Source organism: Rattus norvegicus, chromosome 9 (assembly GCF_021556685.1).
Source record: "Rattus norvegicus strain SHRSP/BbbUtx chromosome 9, alternate assembly SHRSP_T2T, whole genome shotgun sequence".
Classification (NCBI taxonomy): Eukaryota; Metazoa; Chordata; class Mammalia; order Rodentia; family Muridae; genus Rattus; species Rattus norvegicus.
Window position 1 is genome coordinate 10,218,366 of NC_141542.1, and position 26,518 is coordinate 10,244,883.

At 42.6% G+C, this 26,518-nt stretch overlaps 1 protein-coding gene across 49 annotated transcripts in view; it reads right to left on the bottom strand.

Annotated features, from left to right (window-relative positions):
* Satb1 (SATB homeobox 1) overlaps window positions 1–26,518 on the bottom strand; it is a 93,129-nt gene that overhangs the window by 42,629 nt on the left and 23,982 nt on the right. For all 49 annotated transcript variants that reach the window (XM_087565735.1, XM_087565734.1, XM_087565714.1 and 46 more), the window contains 5 exon segments: window positions 23,657–23,833; window positions 22,775–22,901; window positions 21,876–21,999; window positions 3,729–3,840; window positions 1,065–1,519 (listed from right to left, as the gene is read on the bottom strand). In XM_087565735.1, the coding sequence (XP_087421861.1) occupies window positions 1,065–1,519; window positions 3,729–3,840; window positions 21,876–21,999; window positions 22,775–22,901; window positions 23,657–23,833 (995 nt within the window).

Sequence of the window (26,518 nt, forward strand, 5' to 3'; positions counted from 1 at the left end):
AAAATAACCTTAAAGGCAAAAATGAGTTTGGCAAAGGACAAATAAACCAAAAACAAAAGAAAAAAAAAATAAAAACAAGAAAACTGAAAAGATACTATGTCCTCAAAGCTAAATGTTCTTACTGTAGTATGGCTTGGCTCAAAATACACTATATTAGTATCTAAACATATAAACCTTTATAAACATAAAGATAAAATCCCCTGTAGAGATTATGTCTCACAGGAATCTGCCCCAGGAGAGAAAAGGTATTAACAGGGAGGGGCACTTTTAGGCCTCCAGGAGAAATCTAAATTGAACATTTAAACTCGTGCCTACAGGCCAACCAAGCACAAGTCTGCTACATAGACAGGCGTGAGATACCACCAAGCCACACCCATTCCTCCACTGTCCAGTGCTACTGGGCTACAGAGTGATAAAAGATTTTATGGCTCTCAAATATTTACTATGTGGATTTAAAAAAAAAAAAGGAAGGAAGGAAGGAAGAAAGAAAGAAAAAAAAAATCCTAGGACTCTAGAAAAAGGAAGCAGGAGGAGAGAACCTTAGAAGTGTGGTCAATCCTCACAGTGTGCAGTGAGAAACCGTACAGTGCATGTCACTCAACCATAAAGATGGGGGAAAACAAGAAGGAGGCATGAAGAACAGGGACAAATCATGGAGGAAGGAAGACAGGCTAAGAAATGCTGCAGAGTTAAACGACGGAAACCACTCGCACGTGGTACAATTTCAAAAAAAAAGAGTTGAAGAATGTCGACGAAGCACATTAATGTCCTTAGGTCTGCTGTGAACAGAAACGTGGACAAGGACACCAGGCTAGACCCTTCTTCACCGTCCACCGCTAACGCCGACTGCTCTACGGGATGAGGACAGACGTTTGCTCCTGAAAGGGGAGCAGGGCAGACGAGGAAGAGACTGGATTTAGGCACCATAGCCACAGGCAATGTGATCCCATGTTAAGGGACGTGAACCCAGCGTTTAAGAACGAACAGAACACCAGCACGGACGGGGCTCAGGATCAAAACAAGGGAAGGGGGAGAGGAGGGGCGGGACAAGGAACAAAACTGACCTGAGTTCTGTTAAAAGCCACTCGTGCAAACACTGCCTGTGAGATTCCGGCTCGTTTCAGTTCATCCCGCACCCACTGGTAGATTTCGGAAGAGACCTCGGTGTTGGTGGAAACTTGCTGCTCCAAAGGCTTGTTCATAGACCTACTGACAGGGGGAGGGTGGTTCAAGTACTGTTGGTTTAAGGACTGCTGGGCCAAGAGTCTGTTCACTGCATACTGCTGGTTCAGCAACTGGGCCATCACCAGCTGCTGGTTGACCAGCTGAGGACTGATAGGTGTTGACACAAGCCCAGGGTGCAGGTTCGGAAGAGGGGTCCGGACAGAGGGCTGGCTGCCGTGGGAGAGCTGTGCAGGGGACGGAGGCTGCTCAGCTGTGTTTCCTGGGACAGGCTGCTGGCCAAAATTGACATGGTTGGCGCCTTGCTGGGATAGCTCAGACAGACTATCCATCTCAACTAAAGTACACAAAAAGGAGAGAGAATCAAGTTCAGACAGCAATGAAGAACACGCCACACACTGCAGGACAACACTCAGCCCGTTTTGAAATGTGGCAAACATCTACCTCCCAAAATACTTACATTGGAATTTATAACAGTAGCAAAATTAGTTATGAAGTAGAAACAGAAATAAACTTATGGTTGGGGGGGTCACTACAACCTGAAGAACTGTATTAAAGGGTTACAGCAATTAGGAAGGTTGAGAACTGCTTGCTGATTTAAGGATAAAAACTACTGTATACACATTTTTTTTTTTTACATTTGCTTTTAGGGTCAAACTATTACTGGTTTTCAGTTATAAGCAAGAGAAGGCTCAAAAGCAATGGTTGCTTCTTTTAAGATGGCCTTAAGTACACTGTTTGCTAAATGGCAACTAGAAACCGTGAGCTAAACTAAAAGCAAATAAAGTATGAAACAACTAGTGAAAAACTTACAAATACTTCCTTATCTTAACTCTAGCAATCCAGGCAAAGGGAGGAAGCAGGCTGTCAGACGGGGTGTAATGAGATGGGCATAAGAGCTGGCTGCCCTGCTTGGCATCATAGGTGGCCTGTTCATTTAAGGCAACCACAGACACTAAGGATATCAGCAAATACTTCTAGGGATGAAGCAAACACATACTAGAGTAGAGCAAGCCAGCACACCCAGTGTGGCTAAAAGCTCAAATGCTTTTAATAGAAGCTGTGGTTCTCGGCAGATGCTAAGGAAGGGGTAGAGAGCTGTTCTGGTACAGTGGTGGCATTGTCACGATTCTGCGATTTATTCCCACCTACCCGGGATGAATGCTTCTCCCCTGGCTAGAACACTTGTGTGGATTGGCTGAGACTCAGCTCTAAGTGTGTCAAATGCTTTTGCTGCTACACAGAAGAGACTGGAGGGAGGCTGAGACCCGAGTGTAATATGAATAGGTAAGCCTTTTCAAATGGCCACACTTCCCGTGGGTAAGTTCGATTTGGATTCTAATCATCGTTTCTCTTTTCGTTAAAGATGCAGATGTTATAATCAGAGGAGCGGGTCATATTGCTATACTCAATGATATCAGCAACGTATAGCTGAGAAGGGGAGAAGCCTTCAGTTTCCACCAGTGATATCAGCCCAAGTGGGCCATATACATGGAACGGTAATTCAGGCAATTATTCCAGAAATTGATATATTGTCTTCATTATGGCCCGAAGCTATAAAAGGAAAAGAATCCGTTTTGGTAGATGGATGGCTTTTCTTCAAATATTAAAAGCTAAAACATGCTCAAAATTCTTATGTCTAAATCTGCAGGGAAAGTTACTATTGTTGTTACTATTCAATGAATGTAATGGTGACACACAAAGATTTACAGTAGGGCATATGTAATGTTTTGTATATCTATGAGACACTGCATTCCTATTTAATGTTGAGATGTATTATCTGGAAGGTACGGCGTATGAAAGAGGAAGGTACAGTAACCTTAACCATGGTGTTTGCTCCTGTGGGCTCTAGCGGATTCACAACAGAGAAAATGCTCTACATGCTCGACCACAGCATGCAACTGTGGCCTGCCGTTTGAGACCGCAGCTTGTCTTGTGCATGTCCTGAGTAAGAAATGCTGATCTAAGCAGTGTGTTCAGAGAGGCTGCTAGGCTTGGACTGAAAGTTCAGAAATCAAAGTGTTGGTTCTACTCCAGATAGGAAGACAAGCGTCTACCTATGGGGTCTGGAGCCATGAAAACCACTCCATCTCAATGGTGGAAACTGTCTTTCGCAGTTGAACATTGTTTGAAAGCTGGTGTGAAAACAGGCTCTTTCTCGTTTTTTTGCAAACAAAAGCAAAAATCCTTAAGCATGATTATCTCTGTGAGAAATCACAGCCGGTATTAGTTATTCAAGGCCTGGTTAGGTCTTCACTGAGATGTTACAAAATGACAGCTCTCCTCCTCACGCCTCGATTTCCTGCATGTCTGACAACCGAGTCAGTGTAGCTGATTTAAACACAAACATTTATTGAATTTAATTATCTCATTATACTCATACCCACTCCCCCACCCCCAAAGAAACATTCTAAATTGATCTCTAATTGGGCAATCAAAAGATCTGGCTTTCGATGTGACTTTGATAAACCCCTAAATGACATGCAATGGTATGTCGCCACTGCAAAAGGACGGGTTCTTTTTCTTTTTTCCTTTCTTTTGCTTACCCATCATATCCTTTGTCTTCTTGAAATGTTTGTACCACCTTCCAAACTCTTGACATTTTGCTGCTGAGACATTTGCATAGTACGTGCTGTTCACGATGGAGGAGATCATGCTCTGTGTGGAAAGGGGAGAGCTTGTGTGAGAACACACCATGGCACATGCGGGGAGCCCTCAACTTCTGCTCAGGGACCTGTACCTGGCTTTTCGTGTTTCTAAGTCAACTGGGAGCAAAGCTTAAGCATCTTAGAATTCACTAAGTAGATCGCCAGATGCTTACTACAGGGGCAAGCCCCAGCCCCATAAATACAGTATCTGGTCTTACACCCCCTTCCCATCTCCATCCACACCACCTACTGCTCACAAATGTGCACCAATCCGAATTGGTCCAAGCCCGCAAAGGTGACGTCGTGATGGAAATTGATACAAGCTTCTAGCATTGCAGCATGGTGACTGAACTCCGCATTTGCTGTTCAAAGCATACCCAGTCCCCAGAGTCATGGACATTGCCTGGAAGCTTGTGTGAAATCCAGTTTGGAGCCCTATCTCTGACCTCCCCGTCAGCACCTGCGCCCTCCAACACTCCTCGGGGCAGCCAGGCATGGTCAAGTAGGAGACCTGATTTCTATATCTTCATGCTCAATGTATAGATTACTGCTGGTGAGTTAGGGTCTTTAGGGGTCACACTGAGGAAGCAATTGTTACAGGAGCCTCCCTCAGAAGATCTTCAGACTTGATTGCCGGTTTTATCTAGTAAAACTTGAGATGATGGTTTTAAATGACCAGAAAATACTTAGATATATACATTTTGTGTTAATTAACATTTTAAGAGTTCCATCCCCCAAAAGAAAAGGAAAGCAAAAAAAAAGAAGAAGAAAATGTCTATTTGTTAATTTTCTCTTGCTTAAAAAAAGAAAAAGAAAAAGTTAAGCCTTGCAGAGCTGGATGCTATGGTGCTTAGCCCATCAGTCTGCAAGTCCAGCACTTGGGAGGGAGAGGCAGGCAGACCTCTGAGTTCTAGGGCAGCCTGATTTGTATTATGGGTTCCAGTCCGAATCAGACTCATAGTGAGACCCTGATTCAAAAATAAAAAAGTATTGAAAAATAGCCAGCCATTTGGTAGTACAAACGAAGACAATAATGTTAATGTGTCATTAAGAGAAGGTTTAAAAAACACACACACAACCACACTTCCAATAAACAAAAGCATTTTTCCCGGATAATTTTGGTTATAGTAATTGCTGTGACTTAATTCCTGGTTCACCCACAGTCTGTAGTAGCTAAATTAACTCCCTATTGAGTCTTAGAAGACTGAAGCACCGAGCCTCCTGGTCCTGTGAGTAGAAACTTAAGAGCTTAAATTTCAGACTGGTTGGTCTACAGGGAAACAGCTTACAGAAGACTCCATTGTTGGGAGGCAAGGAACAACCAGAAAAGCCAGTTTGGGGACAAGAATATTTTTATATCATTATCTTCTTTAATCTACTTCAAATGTAAAGCTCTTTGGGCTATTATTAACTCCGACATCCATCATCGTGTTAATTCTATAGCACATACATATTCCTGAGGTGTGTACGTTTAGGATCCTCTCAAGACCTGGGAGTGACAGAGAAGGTGGAGTTATGCAAAACACAGCCATCTCACCAATGAGGCCCTGGGACAGCTTTTGTCCCCCACACTTTCTACTTTTTAGTTGATTTTACACTTTATTTCTCTAAAAAGACATTCTTAATATGCTCTCAAAGCCCTGCCATTAATCCAATAACTTGCAATTATGCTAAGAGTCTCCCACGGTCCATAGTGCAAAAAGACTCTCAGCAAGTTGCCAAAAGCAGAGCCAGGACTACCTGATCCAGTTAGCAATCCACCACTTCCATCTCGGTTAGTCCACTGTAACACTGGATCGATAATGTGAGACTCTAATACAACTATCGCGATCACCAAGAGCGAGCCGTGATTCCCAGAGGATGCCATTGAGGCTCCTCCACTTTAGTCCAATTTCTAAAAGGAATTATCGCACTTTACCTAGACATTCTAACACTTTCCTATGTTAATATAACACCGCATAGAAGTTCATACACTGTTAGAAACATGCAGAGGTTTTCAACAAATAACCAGTGTGGTTCGCTGTCCTTGGTTCTCCAGGTCCCATTTCCTTGGCTGATATGGCGGATAGAGCCTCTCTGCCCAAGGAGTTTGCCACCTACTAAGAAGTAGGGATGTCCTACATCTTCTCAATATACTATGACTCTCTGCACCAATGTCGAGGGCGAAAGGAGAGTTTGCATAATGAGTGAAAACATTCTGAAATCCTTCAGTAAATTTAAAGCTCATGTATGAAAGTGCCGTGCAGTTCCTTATTATCCACGTATAGAAAACGCACCCACATGTGCCCTGTCACCACGGCTTCCCCGGCCCTTGCCTAACACTAAATCTGTAGGCTATGGCCTGAAATGATCTTACTTACTGTTTGCTAGAGGACCCTCCCCCTGCACTTCCCTACTTCCTCACTGGACCTTTATGATATGGTAACATGGATCTACCAAAGATGCTTTCAATAGTCACTGAGATGACAGAGTAGGAAAAAGCGCCTGTTCAACCTGATTAGCTGAGTTCAATCCTCAAGAATTACATAGTAGAGAAGTGACTTCCATACACTGTCCTCTGACTAACACACAAACCTGTAGACACACATACATACATACACATGCATACACACACACACACACACACACACACACACACACACAATGTGCTCGTGCGACACAAAAAATTAGAATGCTTTAAATAACAGAAGGTAGCATCTATAATTTTCAAAATGATGTCTGTGTGTGTGCGCACGCATGGGTGTATGTGTAAACCAGAGATTAATATCAGATGTCTTCCTTAGTCAGACTCCACCGTATTTTCAGAGACAAGTCTCTCACCAGATCTTAGCCGCCAGGATGCCCTGTTCCACTTTTTCAGTATGGGGATTCTAAGCCACTATGTGAGGCTCTATATGTCATGTTTAAGTTGGGGATCTGTTTCAAGTCTTCATGCATGTGTCACCAACACATTACCAATTGAGACATCGCCTTGTCTCCACAGAAGTCGTTTTAGGTGGAAACTCAAGGATGCTCTAGCTAAATGTCATAGCAGGTGAGGTCAAGGGCTGACAAGGGCAAACAGCCAAAAAAACCCACCTTCCCCTTTGTTTCAATATCTCCACTCAGTAGATCTGGGATGACCTCACAGCAAGTATAAGACTCATCCCACTCCTCAGACCTGGAGGTAGCCCCTCGCTCTTGTATCTCTGACTGGGAACAGCTGTTCATTCTTCAGGCTCTACTGTGGCCTGATTTCTGTCAGGCCTTCCTCCCTTCCCTCTCTCAAGCAGGCAAAGCCACTGTGGTTAGCACTTCCTACACTGAGCACTTCTTCTAGACTGATCTCACCACAAGGCTGAACACACCTAGAGATGGCAGAGGACCACTGAAAGGAGTCACTCCTTTGGATCACTGGGACATCCTCCTCACCTTTGCTCTTCAAGGTCAAAGGCAACAGCATCATTGCCAAGTGAACTTTTCAATCCCAAATTCTTAGCTTTGAGAGCCTTTGTTCATTAATTTGCAAGAGATCCCTCTCCGGGTTTTTCAAAATCAACCCTACAGGCATCTCCAAGGAGACTGCTGGTAGTCCCCACTCTGCTCCCTTGGTGTCTGTTTATATGAGCACTTTGAAAGCCACACTTCTGTGGCAACTTTCCTAATCAGTTGGTGGCCAGTAGGTGTAAAAACATTAACATTCTGGGAGTCAATTAATCCAAGTGACTAAACTCCTGTGCTAGAAATTCCGAGTTCAAATGCTGCCACAGGGCACACTAACCTAATAGCAGGCCTCAGATCCCAGTGTTGGGAGATACAATTTAAAAGTTGGCAGAAATTGGCCGTGGGTCTCCTAACCCCAGTGTGACACAATATTCTCATCCTAGGAGCCAAGTTGTAAGCTTTTCTAAGATCCATAAAGCACATGTCTACTCCCTATGAGGAGCTTGGCTCTTTCTGAGTCTGCTAAAGTTCCGATCTGTGAGAATGCCATCTTCCCAGAAACCCCAGCCCTCTAGAAGGATACCATCTGCCACAGGCTGAGCCTCCTTTTCAGCCAAATACATTATTTATAACCTTTCTAATTGTGAAAAGGTAAGGGTGGAATTTTTCTAAAGCCTGACTTACATATTGTTGGAACATTCTGAACCTTTGCTCGAAAATCTGCAGGTCTCTCTCTCAATGTGGAAAACAGAAGAAAAAATGCAAGGAACTGGTTGAGGTTACATAATTTCCGCAAATGTTAGCTTCTTCCAAGCCCCTGCTAGGGAATCGCACGGGCTGTAGTGTATATGTATAACGCACTGAAAAATGAAGCAAGGTGGATTTATCGTTCAGCTTGGTCACTTTAGTGGCCAAGAGGACTGGTTTGGGAGAGAGTGCGGCTTTCTCAAGAACAAGGTTGTCAGCCAGGAAGGGCAAGTAATCTGATTACCCTTCAAATTGCTTGTTGTGCCTTTAACAACCCCCCTCAAAAAAAAAAAAAAAAGGAAGAAAGAAAAAAAAGAAAAAAATACCCCAAAACAATGCTAATCAGGTTATTCAATCATTTAAACCAAAACTGTTCATGCTTTTCTGCCAAATCAACCAACCACAGCAAAATCTGTTATCTGTGATTGCTCAGCTTCCAGTCAAAAAAAAAAAAAAAAAAAAAAAAACCAGTTAACCCCCACTATTCCAAAAGTTTTCCAAAATACCCAGAAGCAAGGCAAACTGGGGAGAAGGAGGAGGAGGCCAGGCCCCTTTTAAAGGGGTAATCGGCTGCTCGGCATTTGCATATGACAATACACTCCTAGACGCCAGGCAGCCAGCAGCTCCCCGGTGTTTCTGAGCTCTCCATGTTGGCCTTCTGCTAGCTACTGGGGCTTTTCAAACAGGACTTAAATGTCTGGATCATAACTTGCTTGGGACTCAGGTCTGGGCTAACTGAGGTGGAGGAGAGAGACAGCATCTACAAAATGGTGGCTCACCCATGTTGGAAGCTCACGGGCTCCTTCAGCTGAGAGGGCAAGGGCTACCACATCTTATTTACACAATTATCTAAATACGATTAAACAGCTGATGGACAAATATTAAACTGGAAAATGTATAGTCATTTCAGCTTAATGTAATCCTCTTTCTGTAAACACCCAAGATGATTTTTTTTCCAACCAGAACAGTCCTGACATCTCATAAGCCTAAGGGTGAATAGCAAGAGATTGTTTTTGATAGTTATAAATATTCAAAAGACATGCAGACCATCTGCTTTCATAATACAGGTAAAGCAAGGCTGAAATGGTGGCTGCTGTATAAAAATGATTCTTTTAACAAAGTCTTCCTCTCCTCGAAACTATAAAGACAGATGTCAAAAACTGTTTACACAGAGCAATCAGGAGCGTGTAAAATGTAATATTCCTTTTACACACAGTGCTTGCTAAAGAGGTTTTTTTTTTTCTTTTTCTTCCCATCTGTGTGTTGCAACACATTTCTACAAGTTAAAAACATTTTTTTTTTCAAACAGAGATCTCATGAATACCCAAAAACATGCGATCTGGTTTCTGAATGCTAATTAATTTCAACTAAGGAATCGGAGTATCTTTTCTGTGTGGAAGGAATATATGTTTGGAATTGGAAAACTCCAGAGATAAAAGGCGAATGAAAAATCTCGCGCGGGTTAGATTCTGTGGGGCCAATCCCGCGGCTATGTCTCACCTGGATTCTATTTTTCCTGCTGGCTAATGTCTTTGTCATAAAGTTAAAAATCATTGTTTTCTGAAAGAAATACCTACACACAAAAAAAAATGTACAATAGCAAAACCAAAATAATTAGTCCTAACTCCTCTCTAGCCCGAATGCTGGGATAAACTCAATAGTTATTTCCAGTACCAGAACATGAATTCTGACATACCCTTTTCATTTATTAATGGCAAGGAGGGAATAAACATCTTTCTGCAATTTCCAATAAAAAGAACGTTTTTTTTCTGAGCTGCTGAACTACCAGATCTTTACTGTTGTTTGTTTGTTTGTTTGTTTGTTTGTTTTTGAGAAGCTCAATTTCCCAGTCTGTGTCCTTCCTCCTTAGGCAAGGCTTGACTACCTATGGCTGCATTTCCTAAACAGTTCTTTATGTGTCTGTGGAAAAGCCAAAAGTCAAACGTGAACTTGCCATCAAACACAGCTGAATCAACCATATGCAAACACTATTCTGATAGGGATTCTTTGTTAATGGGGTCTTGTTTAAATTTCAAAGGCTATAAAATACCACATGTAGGATCTTTTTTTTTTTTTTAAGGCATATCCTATGAGGCAGTGGCAGGGCCTGAAAGTGTTGGAAATTAGCAGGTAGTCCCCATCTGGTATTTGGGGCTAGGAAAAAGGGAACTGTGCTTCCATTTATGAAAGCAAGTGACAGGGTCACTAGGTGTCACACTCTGATGTCCTTGTTAGCTGATGTTCTCCTCTGGAACTTCTACTACATTCTAAGTTATTCTCTTGAGGGACACACCTTTGAAATCTCAATTTGTTAGGAAAAGAGAGACCATTTGTAAATCTCACTTAAACCCTAGTTGTCAGAGTTAGGGAGGGCTCTTGTCATTCTTGACCAATCCTGATGCCTAAAAAATGGCATTTGCATCCAAAGTAGCCAGGACGAGCCAGCAGAAGAAAACACATTATTGAGTTCTGACGGAATACCAAAGGAAGTGGGGAAAAGCACACCCATCTCTGCTCTCACTGTGCCCAAATCTATTTCCAGAAGGTGGAAACACCATCATTTTGCAAAGTGCAGATATCTTAAATATCTAATAACATAAGCCATGGCTTTCAGAGAAAATGCTGGTGCAGTGGCCATGTGTCTTCCACACAGTTAAAGTAATTTTACACAAACCCCAGATAATATCATTGGACCAAATCCTCCACTCTGTCCTCCTCTCTTCTATAATAAAACCCTCTAACCACTTAAATACTCAGAGCTGAACCTGTGAAGCATTTGTAAAAGGTCTCTCGTCAGGAGTAAAGGCTATGATATTGCAAAGCAAGTACACAGAACACAGAGAGATCTGAATCCTCATTGTGTCTTCCACCAGGGTTAAGAGTCTGGGAGAGGACTGTCTTTTCGAAGGCCCTCGGGAAGAATCAATTGGGCTTTATACACAGCACTCCACAAGCACACCCTGTACACGTCTCCAACTAGAGCTGTGTTTGCAGGAAGCTTAAAGTCTCTTAGCATCTTGCGTGTGATAAAATTATTAAAAATGTAAATGTTATTGGGTTAAACATCACAGTAATCTAAGTAGACTTCACTGGAGCATTTTCTTTAGATATGCCTAAGTTTGGGAAAATCTGATTAGATCTGATTTAGCTCAATCTGAGACTGCACATTTACACACCAGCTATTTCTGCTTATGTCTTCTCTGATGCCTGTGTGTAGATGGGTGAATGGGCCATCTTTACAGAGGACATCATTTCTAGTACCTAAACGTAGCAGGGAAAGACATCAGACTCATTTCCTTAGCTCTTAAACAGAGTACTTTCAAAAAGCTTTACCGTGCAAAATAAAGACAAGAGCTCCAGTACTTTGAATAATTCACTTTTCCAAGCATAACAATGTGTGCTAGCCTCTGAAGCTATCCACAAGAATCTCAACTCTCTTTGAATTGTTTCTTCATATAAACAGTTAAATTTCAGACCATACTGAGTGTGTATGTGGTGTGTGTGTTTGTGTGTGTGGTGTGTGTGTGGTGTGTGTGAGTGTGTGTGTGTATGTGAGTGTGTGTGAGTGTGTGTATGTGGTGTGTGTGAGTGTGTGAGTGTGTGAGTGTGTGTGTGTGAGTATGTGTGTATGTGGTGTGTGTGGTGTGTGTTTGTGTGTGTGGTGAGTGTGTGTGTGTGGTGTGTGTGTGTGAGTGTGTGTGTGTGGTGTGTGTGTGGTGTGTGTGAGTGTGTGAGTGTGTGTGAGTGTGTGTGTGGTGTGTGTTTGTGTGTGTGGTGTGTGTGTGAGTGTGTGTGTGGTGTGTGAGTGTGTGAGTGTGTGTGAGTGTGTGTATGTGTGTGTATGTGTGCGGTGTGTGCGGTATGTGTGGTGTGTGTGAGTGTGTGTGGTGTGTGTGTGAGTGTGTGTGTGTGTGAGTATGTGTGTATGTGGTGTGTGTGTGGTGTGTGTGTGTGTGTGGTGTGTGTTTGTGTGTGTGGTGTGTGAGTGTATGTGTGAGTGTGTGAGTGAGTGTGTGAGTGTGTGTGAGTATGTGTATGTGTGTGAGTGTGTGTGTGTGTGTGTGGTGTGTGTGGTGTGTGTGTGGTGTGTGTGTGAGTGTGTGAGTGAGTGTGTGAGTGTGTGTGAGTGTGTGTATGTGTGTGAGTGTGTGTGTGTATGTGTGTGGTGTGTGTGTGGTGTGTGTGTGGTGTGTGTGAGTGTGTGTGTGAGTATGTGTGTGAGTGTGTGTGTGTATGTGTGTGGTGTGTGTGTGGTGTGTGTGTGGTGTGTGTGAGTGTGTGTGTGAGTATGTGTGTATGTGGTGTGTGTGTGTGGTGTGTGTGTGTGTGTGTGTGTGTGTGTAGTGTCTGTGTATTTGTATATGGGAGGGGCTATACCCAACATATACCAAGTGTTGGGCCACAGGACCTCAGCAAGCCTTTCAGAACCCTCCCCTCCCCACTCCCCAACCAAATGGGTTATGACTATCAGTCTGGCCGAGCTCTCAGACATCTACTATGCGGTCTACACACCACATTCTCATATGACTGTGTTTCACAGAAAACTAAGAGAGTAGGCTGGCCCTTGATTTCAGGGATTGGGCTAACATTGTTAGCTCTCACTCAAGAATCCCCATGTCTACTACACAGATGTAAACCAGTATGACCTCTGCATCAAACACAAAGAGCATAGCACTGATCCGGCTTCCTCCCTAGCGATGTTAGAAAAATCCTTCGGTTTAGGAAAAATGCCTCTGGTCATCACCTCTGCAAGGAAATGGTACACTATCTCACTGGGCTGGAGTGCATGGCACAAAGTGAAGAGAGTTGCATCCATGTTGGAGGCATGGGTGCTCACCGCAGGTGACTGACCACTCGTCTCCCAGGCTCTTTAGAGAGTGGCTGACAACTTATCTACACTTGCAGCTCTCTAAATGCAGGGGAGTCTGGATCGCTACACAGCCTATGTCTCGGGCCCTAAACAAAGTCTCCCATGCCACAGACTGGCTTTTGAGCAGCAGTGGAGGAGACATGAGCCAACACGAGGTGAGGCCTCCGGGTTGGCAGTGTCAATACCTGTCTGTGAACTGCAGGGCTGTTTCTGAAACCTGACAGACCACTCCCCCTCAACCTTTTCCTTAAATTTGAGAAAATGGACAAACTGAAGTATTCATTTGAAAAAAAAAGCGTGAGTCTATGACACAATTAAAACTCCTTTAAAAAAGGTACGTGTGTGTGTGTGTGTGTGTGTGTGTGTGTGTGTGTAATAATAATGCTACAAGTAACAAACTTCACACTTAACTATGATATAGGATTAGCACATTTTTAGCATTTTTCATACTGTTGGGCCACTGTACTCCCAAGACTACTATTCTGCTTAAAAACAGCCAAGTTCTACAATCTATCAAGAACATTATAAATACACAAAAGCACAAGATAACCTGGGATCACAGTGAGCTTTCCTAAGCAAAAGCTTGGAAGTCATTTGCCCTTGGTCAGGCGAAGGTCCCATGCATAATAACTAAGTACAATCCGAAAGCAGTTTGCAAAGTCGGATACTGTAGACGTCAATGTCTACAGACCTCTACCACAACACTGCCGAGATCATCCACGAAATAAACATGGAACTATCATATGGCGATGCCTCCATTTAGCAAAAAGTCCTGAATTCTTGCTGGGTGCTAATTGTTGGAACAAGTAGAACCTAGTCCTAGGGCTTGTGTGATGCTCTGCAGGTAAGGGCACTTTTTGATGACCTGAGGACAACCCATGGGGTAGGGAATGAGAACCGACTTTAGAACACTGTCTTCTGACCTCCACACAAATCTCTCGGCATGATCGCATGATCTCTCTCTCTCTCTCTCTCTCTCTCTCTCTCTCTCTCTCTCACACACACACACACACACACACACACACACACACACACACACACAGCATTTTACAATGTGAGGGGAAACCCTTAATTCTATTAACACAGTTAACTACAAACAGTTTTCTTACTTTATAGGTCTTTTCTAGTGTTGCATGCATGAAGGGAAAGGGGTGAAAGTATTTAATGAGTTAACATCCCCTTTTGACATTGCATTGTCTAAGATATCCAATCTGCTTAATTTGCAAATGGACATAAATTGAGAACAGATTTATATATTAAACACAAGGTTTCAATCACCCCTCACTTTCATAAAAGTGTCATAATTTTATAATGATTTTAAAGGGTGATGCTAAAAGTATCTATTGAGGGGCTGGGGATTTAGCTCAGTGGTAGAGCGCTTACCTAGGAAGCGCAAGGCCCTGGGTTCGGTCCCCAGCTCCGAAAAAAAGAACCAAAAAAAAAAAAAAAAAAAGTATCTATTGAATGAGGGGTGTGTGTGTGTGTGTGTGTGTGTGTGTGGTCTTTTACATTTCACGAATAAAAAGATTTGGTTGTTTACATTAACATAGAAAAAAAAAAAAGCCTGAGTCAAAATATATCTAGAAACAAATTTTCCTTTTCTTTTTCATTTTTTGTTTGTTTGGTTTGTTTTATATGGTTTGTTTTGAGACAGGGTTTCTTCGTGTAACCTTGACTGTCCTATAGCTAGCTTTGTAGACCAGGCTGTCCCCTAACTCACAGAGATGAGCCTGGCTCTGCCTCCTGAGTGTTGAGATTAAAGGCAGCTGCCCCCACCACCCACCTACAAGCATGTACAGTACACATAATGTGATTTCAAGCCTCTCATGGCATTCAGACAAAGGAAGAGTTATTGTCCACTTTTGAACTGAGAATTAATCATTCTCCTTGGTTTTTGGGGGTTGGGGGGGCACTAACTCATTCTTGCAGCAATAGTACCAGTGTCTCCTCCTTTTACAGAGGAGGAAATCAGAGCACAGAGAGTCGGTTACTCACATTTCTGACAGTCAGGAAGCTTGCGCTAGCTTGCTAAAGTGCTGGGGAAAGGCAGTGACACGGAAACATGTATGTAAAAAGACAGGAAAAAAAGTAGCTGACAAAAGCATTATTCTAAAAAAAAAAAAAAAAAAAAAAACCAGCACAATTAAAAAGCCAATGAAACCCAAGCATCAATACACAGGCAGGTCCTGTGTATCACAAAGCCCTTACCTGTTTCACATTTTTGATAGTTTTAGGACAGCAGGTAATGTGGCAAGTGTGGGACAGTTAGTGGTACCAAGCCATATTTCACAGATAAGGATGAGATCTCAACCAGCAGTGGCCATTAAGGCCTCGAGCTCTTAATGTCTAAGGGATCATTTGGTTTGCATCTTTAACCCGAGGAGTAAACTAATAAATCAGCATTTCTATAAGAAACTATTACAAAATGAAAGAATATTTTCTAATGAAAAAGATGATTAAAGAGAACAAAGTTTTCAGAGAGAGAGAGAGAGAGAGAGGCAATGAGCCCCTTCCTGTACATACAAGAAGGGATTCTGCAGCCTAGCGACCCAACCATGATGTCATTCTGGCACCCCAAAATAACACTGCATATTTGTATTTCTCTAGTGCCCTTCATGCACACATCCCAGGGAGTTTTATGATCGTTATCAGTTAAAATTAAAACCGAAGCCCATACAATTCCTAATAGAACTATCTTAAAATGCTATACAGAACAAATACTGTTTAAGTCTAGATTTAAAAGTCCCAACAGCCAGTGTGGCCCTTGCCTCAACTGGCAATGCACGGCAAAGCCAGGCTGCTGCTCTCTCCTGTTCCATCAAGGCTTGCTCATGCTTTTACACCAGAGCATGCTGGAACCATGCCGTTTCCCATGAAAGAGAGAGAAACTGGGTGTGTGTGTGTGTGTGTGTGTGTGTGTGTGTGTGTGTGTGTGTGTGTGTGTATGTGATGCTTCTGAACTGGAGAGAGGGAGTTGTTTGTGCACTTGTTAGGAGTCCAACTCTGCCATTTAACTAAAGTGAATTTAACAAGGAATCCAGATAAAACCCAACTTGCATTTCAGTACTAATTGAGAAAGAAAAGGCTCAAAAGCAGCCTAAAACTAGTTCTGTGTAACAGCAGCAGCAGCAGCAACAACAACAACAACAATCAGGGCAATTAGCATGATTTGCCTGTCAATCTTTTTAACATTTATAAAGCACTGTTTTACAGCTACCATTCTCTCAGATTAGGCCCTGTTCAAAGCCCTGGAAACATTATTAGTTCATACATTAGAAGGAAGAGGACTGTGCTCTCATGATATGGTAATTTTCCTTGTGTTAGTGCCCTAAGGTCAAAGGTAACCTATCCAGATCTAATACAAGGCGTGGGTCAAAAGAGATTATCACGTGAAAATGATGTACTTGCAAATTATTAAACACTTGAAATTGGCAAGGCTTGAACTTCCCAAATGTAACTACTGTTAAGAAAAAGCCTATAAAATGTTTGAGATCAATTCATTCAGACTAGACAGTTGCTTCGTTAAGAGTTAGTTTTTAGGATTAATAGATATCAAGGTTAGGAAAAGCTAGCCAAGTCACTGTACAATTTCTACACATCTAAATCAGCTAAAAATGACCACACTCTTAGAATTTGGAGGGTGTCTCCTTCTACTATTGCTAAACAGAGAGAGTAAATGATGTGGCTCAAAGGGACAAAAAGTTAAATTATGAACTTTGTGCTAATTCACGTAACTACTAAATAGGGCTGGCTTGCCAGTTACGTAATGCAGCCCACCACTGATAATGGCGGTCACCAATTAACAGTAAAATAACAGCTAATTAGTTTACCAAAGATTTCAGCATGTGACAAAGCAAATACTAATAGCAAATATTAATAATCAGAACCCCCTCTGTGAGTTCAAGGCCAGCGTGGTCTCACAGAGAACTCCAGAATAGCCAGGACTACAGAGGGAAACCCTATCTCCAAAAGAACGCAAGTAGATGGACAGACAGACGGATGGATGGACAGATGAAGCAGAGTCCATGGTTAGTAGGATTGAGGGAAAGCTTTGTAATTGTAAAAACAGGGGAGAAGATCCTCTAAGGAGCTCCCCTCAAAGGTCTCTGGCATTCAGCTAGAGATTTACAGCTCTGTACTAGGAAGGGGCAAAGACATCCAAGCACAAAACTGTTCTGTGGGTAACTGTCAGTGACCTCCTTATCCATCAGTCCACCCATCCAATGATAAAAGGCTTACACTTTGAAACAGACCTGAGAAATTTAACTGCCCACTAGACCTAATAAAAATGCTAAACTTTAACTCTGGTCTTCAAATCAAAAGGCCATCATGAGCTCAATCGTACATACCTACTCCTCAGATGTTAGGAGCTGAGGGGAAGTGAGCAAAGCTGAGTGACTCTGGGCCCTCCTACATACAGCCTTAACCAGCAGATAATCCTACCCCCAACCTCCACCTCTATAATCTAAAGTATGCCTAAATGTGCCCTAAATTAGGGGTATGGAGCAACACAAAAAAAACAGGTACAAAACACATGTGGGAGAAAATCATCCCAAATTAGAATAAACAAAATGGACACCTTGAAGTTTATCAGAACTCCAAGGAAAAAAAGGTGTGTCGTGGACACCTGGAACCACCTTTATCCGTGTGTGTGTATGTGTGTGTGTGTGTGTGTGTGTGTGTGTGACCACAAGAGACTCTGGGTTTAGCATTTGGACTCTGAGTGGGAAATTTCTAAGAGTTTACTGTGGCCACAGCACCCATCCAAACATTCTGTGCCCAAGGCTCCTCCTCTGAACATGGGGCTAGAATTCCCTGCCACTAAGCACGGGAGAAGTGCCGGGGTACACCACAAGTACCACAGGAGTTAACCACACACTGCCTTCAGCCACTAGGAAGGCAGCCTGATGCACCGGCAGCCTGTCAGTATGTTTGAAAAGTTTAATAGATATTTTGGAATGAACAAATGTATTAATATGTGATACATTTCATAGTCTTATGTGAAATGCGATATATGAATACTGATGATACTCTTAGGAAAGAATGACTATTAATATTTTAAAACTTAAGAAATATGTCACTTCAGTCCATGTTAACTACAAAACACAAAGTACAGGTTAAAAAAAAAAAAAAAAACAACATTTCTATATTCACACCCTAAGGGTTTTAACACAGAAAACCAAGTGGACTCTAAGTTTATCAAATGCCTGTGGAGATGACTCTCAAGGCTCAAGGAACCCGCCTACTTACAGGCTGTGCCAGGAGAGGAATGTATTTCACTATGTGTTTTGCAAGCATCTGATACTAATAATTTTAAAATCCAAGATTTCTTAGATGCTGTCAGGAAAGGGAGAACTAGAACATCACTTCCCAGGTGTGATTTTTGTAAATGGAGTACTCACGCTTATTTCTATGTCTTTATGAATTGAAAATAAAACTGACAATTCTCATTCACTTTACATAGGACTCGGCTTGGAGCTATCTTTTCTCCAGGCTTAAAAAAGAAGACGAAATAGGAAAGGGTCCCAACTCCCTTACAACTCTGGAACCGTGATGTGTGCGTGCCCTTGCACACCAGCTAGTGTGCTAGAGGAGTGGGGGTTAAAAACCCTGCACAACGCAGACTGAAACAAAACCTCTCAGGAATATCTGCCCTCGACATTTCTAGGAAGAAACATTAATTAGGCAGAAATAACAATTGACCTTTAACTTATGGTACCTTTAACAAAATAATCTGTTCTGGTGCCAAGGCATGCTTTTCTTTTCTTTCTTTTTTTTTTTTTTAATCTAATGTTTGATTGAATTCTGTATCTAAAACTCTAGGGAAAACGAGCATCAAATCTAATGCTTTATTGTAAATCAAAATATTTACTTTTATAACTCCCAATTTACATCCTAAATCCATCGCCCTCAAAAGTTTCACGACAACAGGCTTTTTTGTTCCGGAATCAGACTGTTTTCTTCTGTGTAGCTGCCATTCAGAATGCAAGAACCGACCTATCTAACCACAGCCACTGAGAAACGCGAAGGCGGCGACAAAGCATCCAATCTCAGATCTGTAATGAGCTGAGCGTTTTTAACATCCTAGAACATCTCGCAAAAATAAACAGGCACGTGATACAGAGAACTTAATAAACACATGTCACTCTGTCTGGGCAGATTTATGGGAGGAAAGAACCAACAGAAATAAAAGCTGTAAATCAAGCCACATACCCACTCACGGAATCTCTCTGCAGCTGGAGAACCCTTAGGAACACCCGCATAAATACTGTTGCATCGAAACCTGAGCACCCATTGTAAAGAATCAACACCTATTTTTAACATCCCGCTGGGCAAAAACACAGAGCAAATCAGTCTCAGATCGGTCATTAACCAGCACCTTGACTTTAATCTAGAGGGACGCCAGCTCCCACACTGCTAAAGGAGAAACTAGGGAAAAGACAATCCAATCCTTGCCATTTAATGCTAAGATTCCAGGTTCACCTGGACATTTGCTTAGCACGCATCAGTCAATTCTCCAAGTGCTGGAGGCAAGACTTGGGTCCTGGTAAGACCCAATCCTACTCCCTGCTACCCTGTACTACCAAAAGATTTTCAACTCAACATACCACTTAGAGATCCTGCTTCTTACTGGAATGCCTTAACACATGGAGCAAAACCCTTAAGGTCCATACAGTGAGACAAACATTAAATATTATGCTACATGTTTTCATGAGGTGAAGCAAATATTGCTTCCAAGGCATGGATTTAAATCACCTCTGGGTATCAAGCTGCATTTTGTACATGAACAGCATTTGCTAGGAATTTTCAACATACTATTTCTATCGCCAATATCAAATACAAGAGAAAGGGGAGTTGTGTCAAACTTAGTGTATATTTCAGGTAGACAGGTCTTAGGAAGCCTTTGTCATTCATTTTCCTAACTTTATCACAAAACCCAACGGGAAGTAGCTACCAATGAAAACATTCTGAATATCAGAGCCATGGACTCATCCTAGGGAAACAGACCACGATGCTGCAGAACAGGAAATCACTTCATTTGGAGTTCAGGCTTTTCAGATTACTAACTTCAAGTATGTGTCGCTTCTGCTAACACGTGCATGATTATTTCCAGAAAGATCTTTGAAAAAAGGAGGACCTCCTTTGTAGCTGGGGCTGCAGTTTCAGCCTAGGTCAGTCACTTAGCTATGGTGATGGTTCCTCTGGCTATGCAAAGCCATGTTTTCTTTTGAAGACTGCTCTTTAGAAATCCACCAGTGTACAACTAGCTCCAAGACTAAGCCTCGGATTCCCTTTTGTCACTCGGCTTACTGTGACAACTGCCTCCGCTCAACTCATTTCTCGTGGTAGCATTAAGCAAATCCATAACTAATATATAAGCTACAAGAAGGTGGAGTTCAGTGCCTCACTGGTTGAATGTGACTGAGCAGTAAATACTTGTCCCAGACCCTCTTGCCCAGCACATAGAAGAGACCTCTAGTCTCTGCCTGAGCTGACTTCCAAAGTCAGTAGGACAGCAGATCACATGAAGACACAGGGTATTGCTACATGGGGTATTTAGAATTCTGAGCAAGAGCATCATGCTTCATTCTAGGTCAGCCTTCCGATTTCAATGCTAATAACCAGGCATCATGCTTTCTGGAGTTGTCTTCACCACTCAGCGCTCCACTGTGCCATCAGCCTGACTTAACTGTGATAGACTCATTCGAATTACTCTTACTGTCTGGCTATGGATCACATCCTTTTGATTTCAATGGTGAGAACAACGGGGTAGATGAATTGTTTTGCTTTGTTTTGTTTTTTTTTAAAGAAAAAAGTTTGGTCTCAAAAAAGAAAATGGACGTTTAATAGTACAGAGAGTCTGTGCAGTGTGTGGCGATAGCTTAATCCAGAATCGCTCCTGTCCTAGAACTGCTAACTAACATCGCAGCAGAACGCAGGTCTGCAATGGAGCAAGGCTGAACGCATGGACATGGCAGCATAAAGCCCACAGGGTTGCTCTTGGGGTACCCAGGAATGCTCAGGAGCCTTGCACAAAAAAAAGACTGGAATGAATGCAAGCTCTTCAGAGCCATGAAAATACGCTCTGAAGCACCAGACACCCCGGAAGTGCGGATGCGGGGACCGTACAAGTCCAAGGGACTGGCAGACTAATATTCATAACTACATCCTAAACTTGAGTTAAAAGACAACTTTAAGCAAGCACTCCAATTTTTACCGTATCTCTTAGTGTCCTCAGCTGAGGAGTGATGCTATACCACGCTCTACGGTGATAATCAGCTGAGTGTCATCAGAAAGGATGTGTGGTTTTACATTTGGCAACAACCTAGAGTTTCAGCCCTTTCCTGAATATCCATTCCAGAAAATGAAATTCAACAATAATAAACCTGTCTCATTTCAAGAAGAAAAGAAAAGGAGTCCATTTCTAAAAAGTGAACTAATTCTTCAAAATTGGTTGTAAACTCCTAATGGGAAACAATTATGGACCTTTTGTTCCAGGAAAGAGATTTCTTATATTTATAATTAACATACATACACAACTTACAATTATTTTCAGCAAACACTTTCTCATTCTTTATAGTAGAGCGAGCACCCTATAATGGTACCGTGATTTTCTGTAGCCAGCATTTGGAAGCTATGCACAGTTAACACCGACACCGTCATCCCATAAACCCAACGAGAAGGCCCCACCACTCTGAGTCCACCTCAGAGAGGGCTCAGAGTACTTGGGAGTAGATCTAAGAACAAGCAGGCAGAGTGCAGTGTCTTCTCCCACAACGTTTTCCGTGGGTACAGCCCCCACCCCACCAGGGGAGAAAGGGCATAAGAAACTGTTCAGAGCGAGCCAGGCAGATTTGCAAAGGTCACTCGTGGTCGATCGCTTAGCATTTTTAGCAAACTCTTGCTTCAGATACCAGTTGCTTGAAACCAGGGATCCCCCGTCTGACCCCAAGCGGTAGCTTGCGCACGATGTCTTATTATTTGTAACACGCTACTCTGAGTACCTGTGAGAGGGGGCACTCCTTGGCCAACGAACTCTGGTTCATGTCTTTCAGTAAGTCCTTCAGAGCATTCCTTACTGTGGTGTGGGACCATTGTTCAGGAGGCAAGTCTTCTAGTTTGGGGCAACTATTTGAGACACAGATTAGAAAGGGGATTATTACAGGATTGCATCCCGCTGCAGAACATTCCTTTAAGACAGACAGATTTCATTTTGCGCATCAAACAGATGCATCTGGAGATTGCTCTCGGCCTCCTGATTGTTCCGATTACTTAATTACTTTATACAACACATCTGCTGTATCGATGCATGAATTATACATCAGCTGCCTGTGGTGGCTATTTTTTCACGTTACTTCTACCTTCCTGCTCTGATGCACTTGGGAAGACAATTTAAGGTATACTGCTTTCTCACAAGCCACCGTGAAAAGCATTAACGCATTAACTGATTTCCTCCCATGACTCCCTTCATACGAATTAAAATGGCAAAAATACATATATAAATAAATGAGATCATGGCAAAAGCGAATAAGGCATTCTTTCACGAAATGTACACAGATGGCACTGTTCATGATATGCAAAAATATTTTTTTCTTAAGTAAACTTTATGTAAAATGCCTTCTTGTAATGCATCATTTAATTGACTAAAAGTAAAAAGTCCTATCTTTTGATAGCATGCAAAAAAAAAAAAAAAAAAAAGCCATAAATTTCGGGGGAGGAAGTAGAATTTTTTAAAGTCATAGATTGAAGATGGAGAAAATAACAGAAGGGGTGAAGTTACCAAATTAATTTGGATTAGCATGTCTCAAACGCTGAGTAAATAAAAAGCACAAGCCAGCCAGAGGCGCGTTCCGTCCACACAGTAGGGAGAATGTGTCCCCTGAGGACTGCTGCCTGGACTCACCTGTGCAGCTGGATTTTCAGAGTGACCACATGGTACACATCCTGAAGCATGTCTGCCACTGTGGCATCAGGGGCATCTGTCACATACGACAGTGGAACTGGATTCCACTTCCCAACCTGGATGAGCCCTGGTCCAGATAGAGAGGGGACATGCTTAGTGCTGGCTCTCAGGCCCATCGAAACACTGCTGTGCCCTTCCGCACTGCCCCCACCACAAGCAATAGTGTTGCTTCTGTCTGAACGATTCCCTTCCCCTCAAAAAGGCAGGTCAGTGAAGATACTCACGGCTTAGCTTCCCAAATTGTGAAATTATGCAAATGACTATTCGGCTGTTTATTATTTTGGATATAGATACCAATCAATAAAACCTGTGCATCAAGCCGCATTGTCCTAACTTACAGGAAGTTCTAATAAGACATAGCCGAACCGGTTCTAAATGGCTTTATGATTTAGATAAGATTCCCTATTGCAGTGGGAATCAGCATTGAAAAATACTTTACAGCCCATAAAACCATCAGAAACAGAATAAAAGAAACAGAACTAGATATTCAGTCATAAATGCAAATTGACTCTCAACAGTCCATCTGCTCAAACACGCTCCTCACTTCCTTGTGGGTCCTCAGTGGGGCAGATTATTAAGGTCAATAAGCATACTAATGATTCAGCTGAAGTAATTTAAAAAAAAAATTCACCTCGACATTCCGCACGAGCAAAATGTGTGTTAACTAAACCAAACTGAATTAAGCCAATTTCTAAAGCCACAGCCTGTAAGGAACCAACATAAAACACAGGCTGTAGCTCTTGGAATAAAATGTTCCCTGCTTTGTCTGAGAGGCGAACAGGAGGACCAGCACCTTCCCAGCCCCACGGGCGCATCCTTTACCTTTGGCTTGGGCAGCAGAGCTGTGTGAATAGCCCAGAGACAGCAACGCCATCTCTATGAGCTGGTTGAAAAGCATATCCTTCCTCACCAACACAAATTCCGCATGCTCCTCCTTGCAATCATACTCGATGGCGTTTTCATAATGTTCCACCACACAGAAAACGGGTAACATGGTTCCTATCAAAAAGACAGAGGGAAAAGAGAGAAAACCAACAATCTTCAGAAATAGTCTGGAGGGAGGAACACCTAAGCTATGAAAATAAACCTTGACAACAGTGAGAGTTGCTTCCCAGGCAGTCTGGGGAGGGACACAGGCACACAGACAAACATGCAGTCATTTACTGTTTCAAAGTTGCACAGGGAAGACTTGAATTTCCTCCACGTGTACCTGCTCTAAGGTAACACAGGCTCGCCACTCATTCTAACGGTGCATCTTCCAAAACCAGTGAATGCAGAATTACTTTCCTGATCAAACAATAATGCTGACGAGAGACAGGTAAGTGTCTGGTCTGATTTGCTCTAACTGCTACACAGAACGCAAACAGAAGCCTCTGCACTTGTCTTCGCAGAGCCCACCTTCTTCCTGCATACACACTTCTGTTAATAATAGGCTTCACCTGCCTGTGCTCAAATTATCTGACTAGAAATGGTTTTTCTGCCTGGTTTTCAGTATTTCCTCTAACTGGTCCCACAAAAGGAACACAAAACTTAACCAAACCGATGCTCACAGGCTCTGTTTGAATGCACAGAAGGAACAAAAAGAACACTTCTACCTATGACTACCCGTTTCATCTACCTGGGAAAAAGCCATGACAGCAGCCATAAGTCTTTAACATTAATAATTTCTGCTACAGTAAATATGATAAAAATAGCCGAGTGTGAAAGGAAAACTGGCCTTCCTGAGCTACACGGGAAGAACAGCCTCTGCATAGGGTGTGCTGCTTCCCCTGGGTGCTTACTTTCACCCAGGGCACCAGCCCAGTGGCACAGGCCACACTGCTGTTGGGAAAAAAGCTTGGTCCAGAAGCCAGATCCACCTGCAGTGGCACTCGAGGCAGTACACTGTCAGACTGCCAAGTTACAGAAAGGGTTAAAAACAGATGCATCGGAACAGTACTGTGGCACACTGCCAGCAGAGTATCATCTTTAGCATAAATGATGACAAGGGTTACTTTAACAGGGCACCCAGGATCCCCAATTAGTTCTACAGTATCCCTGCCTGCTTCGGCTCCACACTCTGGACTTAGACTGGACTGGCAGAACCCTAACTTCTGAAGGTGTTGGTTGCGCATCCAGTGCTGCTGACGACCAGCATTTCCGATTGCCAGAGAGGCCCTTTACAAATCCTCTGTTTGCTTGTTTCTGCTGAACAAAAGCCGGCCATAAAACGGCTACATCTTTCCACATGTGTGTCTTCACCGAAGCTTTGTGAACTGTTCACAAGAGATTCCAGTTCTGACAATTAAACCCCTTTAGGTTTACTTAGAAAAGCTCACAAACTCGTTCGGAAGTACCAGCAGGCTAGGCATGAAAAACAAGCCGCAGAGCTTGCCAATATTCTTGTCATTCATTCAGCTGTTTTATACCAGAGAGAGAACCCGTCAGGGATCAGAAGAGAACTTGGGGAGACCGCAGCAAAAATAGCAATATGCAAACTGGTGATTTCTTCCTTGGCTTGAAGGTATTTTGGCAAAATCTCTTAAACAAATAAAAACACCCAACCCCTTTTTCTTAGTGCTTTCTCAGCTTAGCCACAATTTTTATCTAGCACCTGTCAAACAGAAACCAAGCACATGAAAAATAAGATGGAAAAAAAATCTCCCAAAAGACTTTTGAATTTTTTTACTGTTTGCATCAAGCACAGACCCTTCTAGAATTAAACTGCATTTTTAAGATATGTAATTCTGAATGTAATGCATTTCCTAAGGCATTTGAGCAGAAGTGAGATGACCACATTCTAGCTCCTAGCTCCTTCTCCTCCTCACTCCTGATGTCTGTGGAGTTGAGTTAACAAGCCAAAAAAATGTGTATATTGTTTTTTCCCCCTCATGGAACCAAACAGAGGTGTCAAACGGGGAGCAGCTTTTCAGACCTCCGCTCTAGGAAATAACTGAAACCTTTTCAAACCACTGAAACAGCCTGGATTGAGTCTGTGTTTAATTGATCACATTGAAAGTTGCCCTTAGATAATAAAGGTGGCTGCGTATACAGTAGCAACAGGATCATCTAATTACAAAACCGGTGCTAGATCGTCCCGAGAACTGTCACGCTTGCCCTCCTGTTAGGAGGAGTAATGTTAAACAGGAGCCTGGGCTGGGCTGCCTGATTATCTGAGCTGGTGTTTGGCCAGACTTCCAACTACTGCAACTTCATAGGCTTCCTGCATCAGAAAGGGAGCACTGGCCACTGCTGAAAGCTAAAAATACCACATGATTTAAACCTGAAGGCAGTCTTAGAGGCTTTTGCTGGAGGTTTATGAGCCTGTGTAAACAGCACGGCTGCCATACGGAGCAGGGAAGTCTGTAGAATCCTTGTCTAAAACTGTCCTGGCATTAAAGTTTGCTGTGCAAATATCACATAATACCAGAGACAGCTGAAATCTCCTATTTAGGAATTTATGGAACTTGTGTGTTTGCAGGCGTCAGAAAGTCTTTTTTATAGAGCCTCAGCACTACACAGTACAATATTAATGCACTCTGTTTGAAAAGCCATAATAAATTATATTTTTAATGCTCTTACCCTGGCTTAAAGATGCATACATTCTTGGCAAACAATCAATAAATAGGGTAATCACGAGCAGAGGCCAAAGAATTTGCTGAAGGGCTGTTTTTCCATTTTTAATAGATAAAGATCTAACAATAC